Source organism: Sylvia atricapilla, chromosome 15, assembly GCF_009819655.1.
Source record: "Sylvia atricapilla isolate bSylAtr1 chromosome 15, bSylAtr1.pri, whole genome shotgun sequence".
Taxonomy (NCBI): domain Eukaryota; kingdom Metazoa; phylum Chordata; class Aves; order Passeriformes; family Sylviidae; genus Sylvia; species Sylvia atricapilla.
In genome coordinates this window covers 8,936,748-8,952,466 of record NC_089154.1, presented here as the reverse complement: position 1 = coordinate 8,952,466, position 15,719 = coordinate 8,936,748, and the positions used below count along the sequence as shown (strand labels likewise).

Below are 15,719 nucleotides of genomic sequence, written 5' to 3'. Positions count from 1 at the left end.
CGCAAAATTAGTGATATTGGTGGCATTTTGTGCATCCAATCTCCTCTGCTGCTGTAGGTATTTACAAGTTCCCTTGACTCTGTGTCCACCAATGGAATTTGTGCTTTGGGCCTTGCTTGCAGCTGCCTGAAAAGCAGGAGGTTTTTGACTCAGGAGGGTTTTTATCTTAGCTGGGGATATTTTGAGAAGCTGCTTTTGGAGTAATTTAAATACCGGCTGGGCTATTTCCCGGATGATTTTGTTTGGGAACTTGAGAAGAATGAGCACTTCTGAACAGGTGAAGCCAGCCTTGGTAGGGTGTGCCTGGCTTCCTCCTTCAGTGCCAGAAGCACCTCCCCATCTCCTGTTCATCTGAGCTCTGTGCAAGTCCTTGACCCTTCCCTAGAGCTGGAGGAGGCATTGGGCAGAACAGACTTGAAGGTGGTGAGTTTGAGGTGTGGCCTGGCCAGGTCCTGTGGGGTCTGAGCAGCAGAAATGCCTCACTCCAGTCGTGCTTGTTCCTTGGGGCTCTTCCTGAGCCCAGCAAGCTTTTGTCAGGAGGAGCTGGAGGTGCTGAGTTGGGACTCTGGTGTTCAGCAGCCTCGAGTCCTTGGGTTCACAAGACTGCATTTGGAGAGCTCTGGAGCTTTCCTTTCTCCTCAGGGACAGCTCCCCAAGGCTCCAGCTGTGTCCCCTTCCCCAGAACGATAGTCACACACAAGAAATAATATCTGTAATTATGGCAAAGTTCCTCTGACTGATTAATTTTTCATCGTGACACAGAGATTCTTAGAGAGCAAGTGGGAAATGATAAGCCAAAAAGCACTTGTGCAGCGGTAGAGAGGGGGAGCTGATCTGTGGGAGGAATAGTTATCTCTTAATTGCTGCCTTCCTAACAGCACATCTGTTCTGTCCCATCCCAGGGGATCTATGTCGAGCCTGGAATCTTGCAACAGCGGCTTTTCCCAGCTGAGTGGAGTCACCACATCTTCCAGCCAGTCCCAGAGCAGCTCCCACCTCTCCAGATAGCAGAGCCAAGGCTACAACAGCAGGGGCCCCCCGGGGCTGCTCCTGCCCCAAACCAAAGAGCTCCAGGGCTGAGCCTTTGGACACAGAGAGGCCTCTAGGAGCTGCTTCAACCACAAAAACTGGAATTCCAAGGGCAGGTTTAGGAGTTTGGGGTCAGCTGCCTGCTTCTCAGTAGCCTCCTTCACTGCCTGTGGATTTTGGGTGCCTGTGAGTTTGCAGGAATCCATTCCACCCCACTCCAAAGGGCTCTTCTCATTGGTCCTTTTCCCACAGAGGAGGCTGATGTTGCCTTACCTGTTGGACCTTTAGATAATTCCTGGGTGGCAAAACTAAGGGAATGAATGTCCTGGGTGCCCAGAGGGTACTGGTGCCACACTGGACAGTCAGGTGTGCATCCCAGGGGCAGGGCCTTGGAGGGAACTGCCAACACCTGAGTACAGGTAGGACAGTTCAGAAATCACTTCCAGGCCAAACCAAAAACCTCTTCTGGTCTGGCAGTATGCTCTGGGAAATGTGTTGGATTTTTTTAACCCTGCTGAGAAACAAAGTCAAAATGGTTTTTTTAGAAATTCCAGGCATTGAATCTGCCTCCAGTGAGTGGCATCTTCCAAACTATTGTTTCTTTTTACTCAGGTTTACAGCAATAATGAGTAGGTCTGTCCCATTCCTGAGTGGATGGGAACTGAATCCAATCCTAAAGGGCTAAGAAAAGCAATATTTGATTTCCTGAAGGCACAAGATTTTCTGGCAGTATTACAGAACTTGCTTCTTTTAAACATGGGCTCACTTGAAACCTTTCAGAGAGGCAAATATGTATGTAAGCACTTACTGAAGCCTATTTATTCTATACTAGCTTGTTTGAAATTGATTTTTAACTTATTTATAATATCAGAAATTACTATTTATTAAATACAGTCACCTTTTTTTAATGGGATGAACTTTGTTTTAGAAAGGAATAACTGATTGTCTTCAATCCCAAGCAATCTTTCTGCTTGGGTCCTGATCTTTGTGATCGCTGGATGTTCTTGCAAAAGGGCTGCATTGGAGTAAGGGCTGTGTCACCTTCCTTGCAAGGAAAGGTGAGAGTCCAGTGCTTTTTTTGGACTCTTTTTTAGGATTAAGAAACAAGGATTGAGTTCAGGAGTTGTCATGAATATGCATTGTCTTCCTACACACCAAAAATGCCATGTTTGCCCCTAATCTCTGGTTGTTCCTGTAGGCTGGGGAGCAAAGTTATCCATATTCTTGTCCAGGTGAAAAAAAAAATGAGAGCAGGTGTCAAATATTCATCCAGGTTTTATTCAGGAATCTGTAGAGTTGTTCCTTCCTAGCCTGCTTTTTTTTAATCACTGGTTTTGAAGCACCAGTCTCTGCCAAAGGAAAAAAGAGCCAAAATATTTGGGACAATGGGAGACAAAGAACTTGAGGTAGTTTTGAGTTGTTTTGCAGTTTTTTTTAAGGATTGGAGCCAAGGGAATCACTCAGACCTTGCACCTCTCCCTGTGAACAGGTAATTTGGTGATGTAGAGCTCAGGGAAGTTCTGATTTCCAATTCTCAGCTGTTCCATAGACTTTAATGTTTCTTCCAGACAAATGCAACTTCTGTCTCTGGCATTTCAGCATAACTGGAGTCTGACAAAGAGGGACAAATACCACCTTTCCTCTGGAAAGTCAGGAATTCTGGAAGCAAAAGTGCATTTGTGTATCCCTCATAGAAAATCCTTGACCCAGAATAAAATCTGATTCTAGGAACAGATTCAGACTCCCAAAGTCCCAGGAGCAAACCCCCAGCCCTGTCCCTCCTAAGCTGTTTCAGGATTTTTCCTTTCCTTCTCACGAGGTTGCTCACATCCTGCAGTGGCAACATTCCTGTTCCCAAGTTTGCTCTGGGTAAGAATCTCCTCCTTTGCCCTGGATTTTTTTAATTTTATTTTGAGATGTGGTATGAGCTCTTTTCTGCCCACCAGAAGTTTTGGGGTGTTTGTCAGTGAAGCACCTAGAACTTGGCCCCTGGCAGATCTCTGAAGGGTGAGGTCAAGGGCTGGTTCCACAGAGTGTTCCTGGCTCTGGGGATATCCCAGTCCCAGTTTTTCCTCTTGTCCCTTGGCAGTGTCACTCCTCTGCCCATTGGAGATCATGGCTCAGGGCTGTGAAGCAGCCTGTGACCTCTCCTTGGCAAGGCTGCCTGGTTTATCCCACCTGACAATTCACTTTGAAGCCAATTTAAATAATTCAATTTTTTTTTCCTTTTTCTCCTGAATGTTAACAGGGAAAAGGGAGCAACAGCCTGGATGCTGTGCTGTGCTTTTTAAACCTGACTTTGTGAACTGCAGATCCAGAGACACAGAAGTATTTTTCATCACCTTTCCCCCCCTCAAACCACATCAGTGTGCTTTAGAAAATAAACTCGAGGGGTTTTTTTCCACAGTGAGCTGAGTCTGGGAGGGGTTCTGGATCCTCAGAAATCTCCCAGGCCAGAACCTTGGGAAATGGCCTCATTTTGGGTGATGCATCACGGCCCTCCCCAGCAGCTGCTCTGCAGTGAGGCCAGTGAGCTCGGGCTGTGTGCAGTGAACGAGCTGATAATTAAAATCTGGCTCCCAGTAAGTTGGTTCAGATACTCCCTATGCAAACACAACACCTACCTCAGAGTTGCTGCCACATCTCGTGGGTGGTGGGGGAGTGCGGGATGCTGTGCTAGGTGCCAAGGGCTGTGTCAGAGATCACAGTTAAATACAGCCACATGTGACACCTTCAGGATTGCCTCATTCCCTGCGGTCTGTCCCAGGGCTGGGAAGGGCAAACACAGAGAGGATGGATGTTGCATGGCCTCAGCTGTTGTTCAGGGCACAGTCCTGAGCCGTTTTTTGATGCTCCTCGGTGTTAAAAGGGCTTTGTCCCCGCTGATGGAGAAGCTCTGAGCCCCCGGGGCACCAGGGGCGGCTCCAGCCCCGCGGTGTCAGCGCCGCCGGAGCCAGGGGAGCGTTGGGAGCCGGCAGCTCTCACAGGAGCAGCTCTGTCGCTCCTCAGCTCCTGCAGTCACTGCTGGGAACAGAATTCCCGACGGTCACCAGGCCGGGGAATCCCTGGTGAGTGACTGAGGTGCAGCTGTGTTCCTTGGCTCGGCCGCTTCCGTCCTGGCCGTTCCCTTTCAGGAACTGTAACAATTTATAAATTTGTAATCCCACTTTGGTTTATTGGCAAAAAATTTTGAAAATGCCATAATCCACTCGCAATTCCCAGTAGGAAGTGGTGAGCCCAGCTGTCCCCCACACTGGGCTGGGAAGATGCTGGGGCTGAGGCCAACCCTGCTCCAGGCAGGGAATCCCTCATTTCAAAAGGCATTTTACGAACTCATACTGCTTCAAAATCCCAAATGTTTGTACTGTGAGCAATTAATGCAAGGAACAGCTATTAGAAACTTACTTGACAGCAGCTGTCAAAGATTCCTGCATGCAATTAGCTTTAATATTCCTCCAACACGTTTGTGATGCTCCTTACATCTGATTATCTCTCTTGGAAGGTGGAATTGGAGTCAAGTCACATTTGCTGGCTTTTAGTGACACCGACACCCACTTCCAAGCTTTCAATTACATGTTAGTTAAATGGGCATTAATTAAGTGTTTTAGCAGCACTTACTTTTTCTCCTTTGCAGCTAGCTTTGGTTTTATACACTGTAATCCTAATATTTCTCAGCCAAAACCCTCAAACCTCTTGTAAGAGCCCACTGCAGGGTGCTGAAATAACAGATGTCCTCCAGTGATGGTGTCTGAGTCCTGGTGGGTCCTGGTAGAGCTGTACTCTTGGGTATGTGGGAAATAAAACATCTCTGAGAACATATGGAATTGTTTGATTCAACTGTTGCAATTGCAAAGCAATGAAAATTCAAACCTGTGTGCTGCTCTCTTTGCCCGCAGAAGCAGAGGTAAGGCTTGAATTCACTTTTTCCTGCTTTTTAACTAAAATGTTTGGGCTTTTCTCTACAGAACCAGCATCTTTTGGTTTGTTTCCTAGCACAGAGTGAGCTGGAACAGCACATCCTGCACTGTGGGTGTTACCAAAAGAAAAAGGGCCCCTGGGTTCCACTGGGTGGCTGAGGTTAGCTGGAAAAGGATCAGCTCCCTCTGCAGCTGCATGTCAGGAATTCTGAGTTTCAGGCAGGTAGCACTAATAGACTTTATTCAAGTTTCAAGTAACTTTCTGTAAATCATAGAAAAATAGAGTCTCTTGGTTACAGGTTGATTTGATGCCAACATTGGCACAGGAATTACACATCCTTTACTTGGAGAGGTAAAAAGGGAGTGAGTGCATAAAGATGTGTGGGGCTCAGACAGGCTCTCACCCCTCTGCAGCATCCAAGGGGCTCGTCCAAGGCTGGGTTTCCCTCACGGGAAAGCAAACTCAAACACTTTTAATGTCACTGTGCAAGGACCTGTCCCAGGGTTTCAGAGGAGGTGCTCAGAATCCTGGTGGTCCCTCTGAGGAGTGTCCAATTGTGTCATGCCAGGCTGTCCCTGTGTGTGTCCTTCCCCACGGGACAGCTCCAGGCTCTGTCACTGCAGGCTCCCTCAGCCCGCAGAGCCAGGCACAGCCTTGGGCTCCTGGGAATTGGAGAGGTGCACAAATGGAACCTAGGACCTGACAGGGCTTTTTGTGGGGCTGCTGTGGCCTGAGGATTGGACAGAAAACACTCCAGCCCTGCACGGGGCTGTCACAACCCTGTGTGTCACCCTTGAGCCACCCCGTGGCCAGGAGAGGAGGGCTCTGCTGGGACTGGGCACTGCACCTGCTTCAACATTTCGGAACAAACTTTTTGTCGCTTCTCTGATTAAAATCTGAGCTTAGCAAGGAAGGGCAGACATTGACTGTAATACCCTTAAGCCCAGCTTTGTTAGAGGCAGTTTAACTTGCATCTTAAAAAGTACTGCTGAGGTGAGCAGGGACCTTTCTGAGGTGCCTGTAACTTGCATCCCTCACCTGTTTCCCTCAAGGTTTGGAAGGAACCAGCTCATCTCCTTTCCTTGCTGCAGTTGTGGAATTCCTTCACCCAAGAGATGTCCTGCATCCCCTAATGCTGCAATCCTGGGTGCTGGGGCAGCAGAGGAAAGGAAACCACAGCCTCAACAGGGCAGCTCTTGGGCTGAGGTTCCTCAGGCAGCAGTCTGAGGCTCCCAGCAGCAATAGCCCCAGTCCCAGTTGGTGCTGAGGGGCAATGCAGGGTGAAATATTTAATCCCATCCATGACTAAAGGAGCTCTTGGTTTGGGTCCTGAGTGTCCTCGGGCTCCTGAGTGTCCTCGGGCTCCTGCACATCCTCCTGGTCCCAGGCAGCAGAGGTGGGGCTGTGAGGGGTGTCCCCGTTGATGTCCCGCAGGGGGAGGTAGCGATAGTCCCGGGGCCGTCGCCGCCCCTGCAGCACCAGCCCCACGTTCCCCAGGGCACTCAGCACAAGCAGCAGGGCCAGGGCAGAGCTCAGGGAGAGCCACGAGCCTCTGTGGGACACACAAATCACATCACCAACTGCTCACCTGTGGTACGTGTGCCCAGGGTGCAGGGGATTGTCCTCCCCTCTCTGTGGGCCTGCTCTCAGGCAGGAGAGAGCCAGGGAATCATTTAGGTTGGAAAAGCCCTCCAAGATCATCCAGTCCAACCATTAACCCAGCACTGCCAATGCCACCACTGAACCATGTCCCCAGCTGCCACATCCACACAGCTTCTAAATCCCTCCAGGGATGAGGACTCTGCCACCTCCCTGGGCACCCTGTGTCACTGCGTGACCATCCTTTCTGTGAAGGAATTTCCCCAATATCCAAATTAAACCTCTCCTGGCACAGCTTGAGGCCGTTTCCTCTCCTCCTGTCCTTGTTCCCTGGGAGCAGAGCCCGACCCTTCCAGGCTGTCCCCTCCTGTCAGCGAGTTGTACAGGGCCACAGGGTCCCCCCTGAGCCTCCTTTTCTCCAGGCTGAGCCCCCTCATGCTCTGTGACAGGCTCTGAGATGCACAGTGAGCACTGCACACTTACTCTGATAGAAAGAATTTGTCTTTGCTCTTTTCCTTTTTCTGGGAGGCCAAACACTGTCCAGCTGGAAAACCAAGAGGAAAGAAAAGTGAGGCAGTGTGTAAAATTCCACTAAAAGCTGCTCTTCCCACTTTTTCCCAAACCTCACCCCCTGCAGTCGGGTACCTCTGTGTAAGTGGTCCTGCAGTGCCTCGTGGTGTGTGATGTTGCAGCTGCCCGTCTGGGGGTCACAGGGACACGAGTGGTCACACGCACAGCGGCTCTGACAGTTCGGCCCAAACCAGCCCAGGGGACACTCTGGGGGTGGGATCACAAAGGAATTGGTCACTGCCAAAGCTCCACCTGCTCTGAGACCACCCAGGCTGTGGCTGCAGCTCCCCAAGCTCAGCTGAGCCTGCAGCAGCCCGGGAGCACCATGCTGGGAGCTCAGGGCTGCTCTCTGATGTGCCTCAGAGGGAAGTTTGTGTAAAACTGGGATCACAGAACCATGGAATGCTTTAAGTTGGAGGAGACTTTAAAGCTCATCTTGCTCCAGCCCCCTGCCATGGGCAGTGTCACCTTCCATCATCCCAGGCTGCTCCAATCCCCGTCCAGCCTGGCCTCGGACACTGCGACGGATCCAGGGGCAGCCACAGCTTCTCTGGGCAGCATCTCTGGGATGGGATTGGCTGAGTGCTCCCAGGCTGGAACAGAGCATCACTGACAGAATCGGGCACCCAGGAAGTTCACACCCCACTGTAATTAACTCATTCACTCAGATACAGGAGTGTCTGGAGTGGCTACATGACATAGAACAGGGCCAGCTCTGTTAGCACTGGCACAAGGGATGTGAGGGCAGGAGAGCCCTCTGGAGCATTCCACAGCACTGACCTGCATCACCTAAAGCCCAGGCTACAACAGGGCCTGGTGCAACACCCTGGGGTAGAGGATGTTTTGTGTTCACTCAGGGGCTCTGGGAAAAGAATGGAGTTCTTTGGGGCTCAGACTAAACAGGAATGCAACATTTTCTGTTGATGGAGCAAACTCCGATTTCCTCTCTGCTCTTTCCTGTCCTTTTTAGCCCATTTGGGTAGGAAAGCAGGCCTAGAAGAGCTGGGCCCAGCTGGTGATGTTCAGGCCTGAGCTACTCTGGCAGAACTGCCCCTTGCTTTGCTTACAAGAGGCGGCTCAGAGGTGGCCCTGGAGGTCACTGACAGCAGCCCCTGCTCACAGCTGGTGCCATAGAAGCTGGCAGGGCAGGAACAGGCTCCGTGCACAGGGTCACAGGAGCTGCTGTGCTGGCACCAGCACTTCTGCCTGCAGGATTCCTCATAGGAACCAGGAGCACAAGCTCCAGGAGACAGGCAAAGATGTCATCAGGGCCCTGGCAGCAGAGGTGAGCACACAGCACACAGCACACAGCCACAGCTCAGGGTGTGCAGAGATGCTCAGCAATAAGCTAAGTGTGTGCCCTGAACAAGGAGCAAGGGCTTGAGTGTCTCACACCAGGCCAATGTAGATGCTCCAGCTGCAATTAAACTCACACTGCCAGAGAAGAGGAACCCAGCCCACAGGGTGGCCTTTCCCTTCCTTGCTCCCCCTGGGGCAGGCAGCTGTTGGAAGGTGGCTCCCACTCCCCTGTGTGAGGCAGTGGAGCAGCAGTCAGCACTTACCTTCAGTGCAGTTGCTGCCAGTCCAGCCAGCGTCACACAGGCATCCAGCTATGCAAACACACAGAACAGGCATTACTGACAGCACAGAAACACCTCCAAGCAGCAAGGGCTTCAAATCAGGAGCCTCTGCTTCCTGAGGTGCCCTCTGACCCCTGCCAGTGAACCCCAGAAGAGGAACCCTGCGCTCACACAAAGGGTGGGTTCACACAGATCCCCTCTCCTTCCCAGGTGCCAAATGCAGCAGAATCCTGCTGATGGCATCCGCAGGCTCTGGGTCACTACTGGCAATTCCTGCACCCACCAAGCTCTGCCCAGCCACTGCACTGGGGCACACTGAATGAGAGTCAGAGTAACAGGACTGGGCACGGAGGGGCAGAAGCTGAGGGCAAACATTCCAGCAGTTCTAGGCTCAGATTCATGGAAGAGTAGCGACTGCACACTCATAAAAATCATGAAGTAGGAGAGGCAAGCAAAGAAGGAACAGAAACGGGAAGGGACAGAAGCAGCCGCTGTGACACAGCATAACACACAGCCCGGCCCATCAGCAGCCTCACAAAAAACTCAGAGCACAACTCTGGGGCAGAAAGAGAAACTGAGGCACAGAGCTTGAAGTTTCCAGCCCTGAGCCCCGGCCCAGCCCCGCTGCTGGCTCATAAAGGACACGTGCTCTGACCATCCCTGCCTCAGAGGCTGGAGGAGAGGGGAAGCAGCCCCACACACCCAGCTGGTGCCTGGCAGGCAGGCACGCAATATTCCGCGGGGATATTCCCCAGGGATGCCCCCAGGCCGTGCCTCCCTGCAGGGCCCCTGGGTGTCGCCCTGCGCTGGGAGGGACTCACCGGCGCTGCAGACGCCGTGCAGGCTGCAGTTGGCAGGGCCGCAGTCCAGGGTGTCGCAGGCGGGGCCGGCCCAGAAGCCGCCGTGGCAGCGGCAGTGCCCGGCCACGCAGAGCCCGTGGCCGCTGCAGTCGGGAGGGTCACAGCCCGGCTCGTGCACGCACACCACGGTGGAGATGCTCCGCGGACAGCGCCACATGCTGTCAAAGGAGCTGGGGACAGCAGAAGGGACAGCGTGAGCTGAGCCAGCACTGCCCAACACAACCCCCGTTATATAACCCAGAGATTTCTTCCTGATCCACACGCGCAAACGTGAACATTAATACTGGGAAAATATAAACATCAAACTACATTGGAGTCACTGTATTAACTGAGCTATAAATCCCATCTGATAGGTATCATTTCAAACACGGAATTACAGAAGCGACAGTCTCCCTTAAGGCAGTTCCAGCTTCCCTCCTTTTGGCACCCAGCACACGTTTTCTTGAATGTTCTTTGCTTTGATATACATTATATCACTGTAGTTATGGCAACTGAATGTTAAATCCCTTCGTGTTTACAGTCAGAACTGAATAAAATGTTGAATTTAAAACAAAATATTCTTTAGATTCCCTCCAATGAGGCAGGACAGGGTCTCCCAGTCAGCGTTTCTTTTCCATAATAATAAGCTGCTGACAGATCTCTGCTAATTCCCATGGATATGTAGCTCTGAATCTCCCAGACTAAGAACTGCTGCCTTATCCGATTCCCACATCAGCCACTCAATCACAGCCACAGCTTTGCTGCCTGTCTGGAACCAGCTCAGCTTTAATCCTGGATGACTAAGTGGAAAAAAGCATGGAGTCAGTCAATCTCTTTAAACTCTAGAGCTGGTGTCTCTCACCTGCCTTTGCTGTGCCCTCCCAGCCAGGCCAGGGCGTGGGGCAGCAGCACCTACCAGTGCTCAGAGGGGTAGCTGGCCAGGGTCCCGTTCAGGACCAGCGTGGCCGAGCCTCCACCATCCAGGTTGATAGCATTGATGACTCCCTGCTGCTTCAGGAACTCTGCCATCTCCCACAGGTTGACCCTGCAAAGCAGAGGCTGGTTATTGATTTGCCTTCAGTGAAGCTGTTACATCAGGAGCTTGTTGCTCTCTGTGGTGGAAGGGGAAGCTCTCCCATCCCAGGCACCCCGAGGAGGGCTGTGTAAGCCTCTTCTGGCTCCCCTGAGCTCTGCAAGTCTCTGCCTTAAAACATGTCCCTGGCAGCTGCAGTGTCCCCCCAGCCCCAGGAACTGAAGACCTCACCCAAGGCCTTACCCTCTGGATTCTGTCTGTCCATCCACGTGAACCAAGACCAGCCGGCCCTGCTGGTCGTGCCCCACCGCAGTCCTGGCGGAGATCACGTTGATGAACTTGTCGAAAGTTCCTGCAGGACAGGGAACAATTCACACTCAGCTAAGGGGCAGAATGTCTGTTAAGAGACATCTGTCTGTCCCAGCAAGAGCCTCAATGGAACTGAAACACAGTGGGAGCAAAGCTCAGGCTCCTCTTGTCCATCCTACAGCCCTACAGAAGTGCTCTTGATTAAGTTTTTGTCTGCCAAGGCACAAAGCAGGGGGTTCACAATCCCTCAGCTTTAAACTCTGTAAGAGGTATCTGCTTTGAGTTTCTCTGGACAAGTTACACAGGACAGGAATTCCTGGCTGTGAGGGTGGGGAGGCTCTGGCACAGGGTGCCCAGAGAAGCTGTGGCTGCCCCTGGATCCCTGGAAGTGTCCAAGGCCAGCTTGGACAGGGCTTGGAGCAGCCTGGTATGGTGGAATGTGTCCCTGCCCATGGCAGGGTTATAGAATAAGATGCTCTTTAAGGTCCCTTCCCACCCAAGGTATTCCATGATTCTATGAAAACTGAATTTCTGAAGTGCCCCTTCTCCCAGGAGTCCCAGGGGAAGGAAAATCTGTGGCCAGGCTGAAGCCAGACCTCACAGTATTTACCTGTGGTTTGAGTGTCTCCACACTCGGCCACCCGGCTCTGGTTGATGTACACCTCTCCATTCCTCAGCAGCCAAACCACCCCACTCACAAGCTGCACAAAAGGGTTGGATTGATCCAGGACATCCTCCTCAGACAGGTAACTAGGAACAGAGGGCAGGAGGGTTACCCACAGTCACAGCATGTCATGTTAAAGAGACACAGCATGTCTCTCCTGCTGCCAGCAAGCTCCTGAAGCGGGGAGAAGGGCAGAAGGTGGAATGAAGGACAGCTACATTCAAAACCAGGGGCCAAGCAGTGTGAAACATCACTTTAGCGGCCAGAGCAGCCTATTCTCTGCTCCTCTGTACAAACCCATAGCTAATGATGGTGCTAGGCCTTAATGATGGTACCTTAAACAATGCGGCCAGCAATGGCAGCAACGCGGCCAGTGGATCCCAGCCAGGGTAACAAGGGCAGAAAGCATCTGGCACAACAAGGACAGAGTCACTGCCAAACACTCAGGGATCTGTGGAAGCAGCTGTAACATCTTGCTGCCTGTCAGCTTCTATTCTCCAAAAATGTGACATCAAACAGCTTTAGAGAGCATTTGGAGCTACAGCATCCAGCAGCTGCCCAGGATGCTACCTGCTCCTGCAGACAGCAAAGGCACTGTTCAGCTGCCACCTGCGTGCTCGGCTGTTGTGTGTCACCACACGCCTCCCGAGGGATGCTGCTCTCTCCTGAAACAGGGTGATGAGAACACCTGCCTCATCAGAGCCTGGTGCTGGAGGATGTTTGCAACTCAGAGGACAAGAGCAGGACAGCTGTGCTCTGCCAGAGGTTTTGGGTTTAAAGGTGACTTTTCTGATGTTTTGTGGGAGTTGGACGCTCAACTTTTACTCGTTTGGTATCTGTGACTGTGGGCAAACAACGCTTTGTGCTTTGCAGAAAAGCCTAATTGCAAATACCTGAACAGCAAACATGCAAAATTAATTCCCTTTCCCATGGGAACAAGAAGACAACATGAATGTGGCTGAAAATAGATCAAACTACAAAACAGTTTGAGAAGGGACTGACAGCTTTTAAAGCCTGGATTCACCCACTGTCAGCCCAGTGAGCAGCAGCAGCAGCTTTGCAGGGTGGGGTAACTGTGCCCTGGCCTGTCCTGCTGGCCATGATGCAGGCTGTGAGAGAGTGAAGTTGTGAACCAATTTCCCCACTGTCCTGACAGCCAAAATTATTTACACCAAAATTATTTTTCTGATCATGGTTTGGAAGGCACAAAGCCACCAAACACCACGATAGCTCCACTGAAGAGGGACGTCCTGCCAGAGCTGGGGAGCAGCAGGGCAGAGCTGAGGTTAAGGACTCAACAGTGACCTCAAATTGCTCTTGGTCCCCTCTACAGAAGGGACATGTCACTGACCCACCCAGCCCCTCTCCCACATAAATCAAGGCCGTGGTACTCAGGGCTGTCAGAATGGCTGCAGGATAAAGCCCTGCCTTGGCACATTCAGTGTGGCTTTGCAGGGATCCTTCCTGAGGTCTGGGGTGAGCCACCAGAAGAGTGGAGGATGCAGCTTCCAAGCTGCTGCTGCATCTTCTGGGACCACCAGAAGGGTCACAGGAACCCTTCTGGGACTTTTAGGATTCTCCTGCTGCTGAGGAAGGGCAGCTCCTGGAGGCCTTGCTCTCCAGGGAGCATTACAATCCCTCAGTCAAATATTCCTTCTCAGAGGGTGACCAGAGCTTCAGGCTCCAGCTGCTTAGGGAGGGTCACATGCCCAAGTGGGCAATAAAGTCAATGACACCTGGCCTGGACCAGCCACAGTGTGGTCAGCAGGGCCAGGGCAGAGCCCATCCCCTGTGCTGGGCACTGCTGGGGCACCTTCAGTCCTGGGGCAGTTCTGGGCTCCTCACAACACAGACACTGAGGGGCTGGAGCATGTCCAGGGAAGGGAACAGAACTAGGAAGGGGCTGAGGGAGCTGGGAAAGGGGCTCAGCCTGGAGAAGAGGAGGCTCAGGGGGGACCTTGTGGCTCTGCACAACTCCCTGACAGGAGGGGACAGCCTGGAGGAGTTGGGCTCTGCTCCCAGGGAACAGGGACAGGAGGAGAAGTAATGGTCTCAAGTTGTGCCAGGGGATGTTTAGGTTGGATATGGGGAAAATTTCTTCATGAAAAGGGCAGCCAGGCACAGGCACAGCTGCCCAGGGCAGTGGCAGAGCCCTGAAAGTGTTCCAAGAAAGTGTTAATATGGTCAATCACAAGCTTGCCCAGAGAGGATGTGGAGTCTCCATCCTTGGAGATGTTCAAAATCCAACCAGACATGGCCCTGAGCAGCCCACTCCATCCAACCTGTGCTGAGCAGGGTGCTGGACGAGCATCTGAGGTCCCTTCCAAAGCCCAACTTTTCTGTACTGCAGCCAGAGCACACACACTCCACTCCGTATCCCCTCTGCAGTGACACAGCCCTCTCCCCTTTCACTCTGCCCAGCGTCCCTGCTGCAAGCTGGGAGATGAGACACTGGAACCTAAGCAGCTGGAGATCGTAACTTACTGAGTTTCTCTTCCTAGGACATGAGCCAACAGCCAGACATAGCTCCACGAGACACAGCTGGAACATCCCTAGCTTCAGCATTCCAAGTGAGCTTCTACTCTAACTGGGGAGGCCAAGGAGGTAGTGCTGGGATGAGCTTCCTGCCCAGTGATGCCTGAAAGTCTTCAGGCTAGAGAGCATTCTCCAAACACCCCCCAGCTCTTACCCGAACACCATGGTGCCATCTTTCCGGATGCCAAACTGAGCATTTTGTAGGCCTCCAGAGTCTCTCACCAGCTTTCCATCGCTCACAACATTCCCAAGGCACTCTCCAGTTACCATGTTAAAGTACCCGCCGTTCTGGGCCACCAGACACTTCCTGAGCTTTGCAGTCTCCTCCACGGGGACTCTGCGTTGAGCCAGGCAGCCGCCGGCACCGCCGGGCTCCAGCACGGAGAAGGTCCTGAGGGGGTTCCTCACGAAAGTGAAATGACCATAGATCACCTTGCGGTCGCTGCCCTCTGGGGGGATGTACGAGACAAACGTTCTGGTGACAGCCACCGGGCCGGCCGTGCTGTTGTCGCCGGGCCACGCTTCGTGCGTGAGGTTGCCGTACTTGAGGGGCTGGCAGTCCCTGACGTGCCTGTGGCTGTGCCGAGGCCCGTGCTGCCAGGGCGGGTAGGGCAGCAGCAGAGGCTCGCTGCGGGGGCTCCTGCAAAGACAACACCCGGTTGCCCCAAGGCCGCAAAAGCGGGGTGATGAGAGTAGCGCAGCTCGGGGTGGGCACGGCCTCGCTGACACCCCAGACCCGCTTGTCGCGCGTCCCCGCTGTGACCCAGTGCGGTTCGAGGGCGGCTGTCCCGCTGGGCACCCGCTCCGCCAGCCCGACCTCAGGGCACCGGGAGACCCTCGAGCCGGGCGCAGCCGCGCCCCGGGACAGGCGGTGCCCACACACTCACCCGCCGCCGCGGGCCACCTGCAGCGAGCCGAGCAGCGCCAACGCGGCCGCCAGGACCGTCCCGACCCCCGCTCGCCCCGATCCCCGTCCCGGGGCCGGGCCCGTCCCAGCTCCGGCCCGGCCGGGACCCCGGCCCGCGGCTCCCGCCGTCCCGCACGCCGCCATCTTGGCGGACGCTGGGCGCGGGCCGCCGCAGCGCCCTCTGGCGGATGGCGGGGCCGGGCGGGCGTCGGAGCGGGGCCGGGGCGGTTCCCTCAGGGACACGGGCCGGGAACCCGGGACAGCGCTCCCTCAGGGAAACGGGCCGGGAACCCGGGACAGCGCTCCCTCAGGGACACGGGCCGGGAACCCGGGATAGCGCTCCGGACACGGGCCGGGAACCCGGGATAGAGCTCCCTCAGGGACACGGGCCGGGAACCCGGGACAGCGCTCCCTCAGGGACACGGGCCGGGAACCCGGGACAGCGCTCCGGACACGGGCCGGGAACCCGGGACAGCGCTCCCAATGAGACACGCTCCGAGGGTCCAGCTGTTTCTCCCCAGCACCTCTGACACCAGCTTCTCTGGGCACCCTGTGCCAGGGTCTCCCCACCCTCAAAAGGGACAATTCCTTCCCAATGTCCCAACTAACCCTGCTCTCAGGCAGTGAGAAATCATTCCCCTTGTCCTGTCATGTTGTCAAAGTCCCTCCCCGGCTCTCTTCAGGCCTTGATTCCACAAAAGAGGTGGCACAAGGACAGGTATCACCCCTGTGCTGC

General features: G+C 53.7%; 2 protein-coding genes across 3 annotated transcripts in view; one reads left to right on the top strand and one right to left on the bottom strand.

Annotated features, from left to right (window-relative positions):
- SEC14L5 (SEC14 like lipid binding 5) overlaps window positions 1-4,848 on the top strand; it is a 34,655-nt gene extending 29,807 nt beyond the window's left edge. Inside the window, exon 16 of the mRNA XM_066330041.1 lies at window positions 903-4,848. Within this exon, the coding sequence (XP_066186138.1) occupies window positions 903-1,008 (106 nt within the window). The 3' untranslated portion in view covers window positions 1,009-4,848. The remainder of the gene's footprint in view (window positions 1-902) is intronic.
- A 322-nt stretch (window positions 4,849-5,170) lies between these two features.
- On the bottom strand, window positions 5,171-15,127 carry NAGPA (N-acetylglucosamine-1-phosphodiester alpha-N-acetylglucosaminidase). Of its 2 annotated transcripts, XM_066330022.1 has the most exons (10): window positions 14,964-15,127; window positions 14,231-14,716; window positions 11,488-11,627; window positions 10,812-10,920; window positions 10,452-10,580; window positions 9,518-9,726; window positions 8,679-8,726; window positions 7,192-7,323; window positions 7,030-7,090; window positions 5,171-6,499 (listed from the first exon to the last, which is right to left on the bottom strand). In XM_066330022.1, the coding sequence occupies exons 1-10, from the start codon at window positions 15,125-15,127 to the stop codon at window positions 6,253-6,255; spliced, it is 1,725 nt and encodes a 574-aa protein (XP_066186119.1). In that variant the 3' UTR covers window positions 5,171-6,252. The 2 variants fall into 2 exon arrangements, with proteins under 2 accessions (XP_066186119.1, XP_066186120.1); XM_066330023.1 differs by lacking the exon at window positions 7,192-7,323.
- Window positions 15,128-15,719: the final 592 nt, after the last annotated feature.

Coding starts and splice junctions, on each gene's coding strand:
- NAGPA (XM_066330022.1), bottom strand. CDS start 15,127: ATGGCGGCGTGCGGGACGGCGGGAGCCGCGGGCCGGGGTCCCGGCCGG. Junction 14,717..14,963: donor CAGGTGGCCCGCGGCGGCGG/GTGAGTGTGTGG, acceptor TTGTCTTTGCAG/GAGCCCCCGCAGCGAGCCTC. Junction 6,500..7,029: donor GACAAATTCTTTCTATCAGA/GTAAGTGTGCAG, acceptor TGTGTCCCACAG/AGGCTCGTGGCTCTCCCTGA.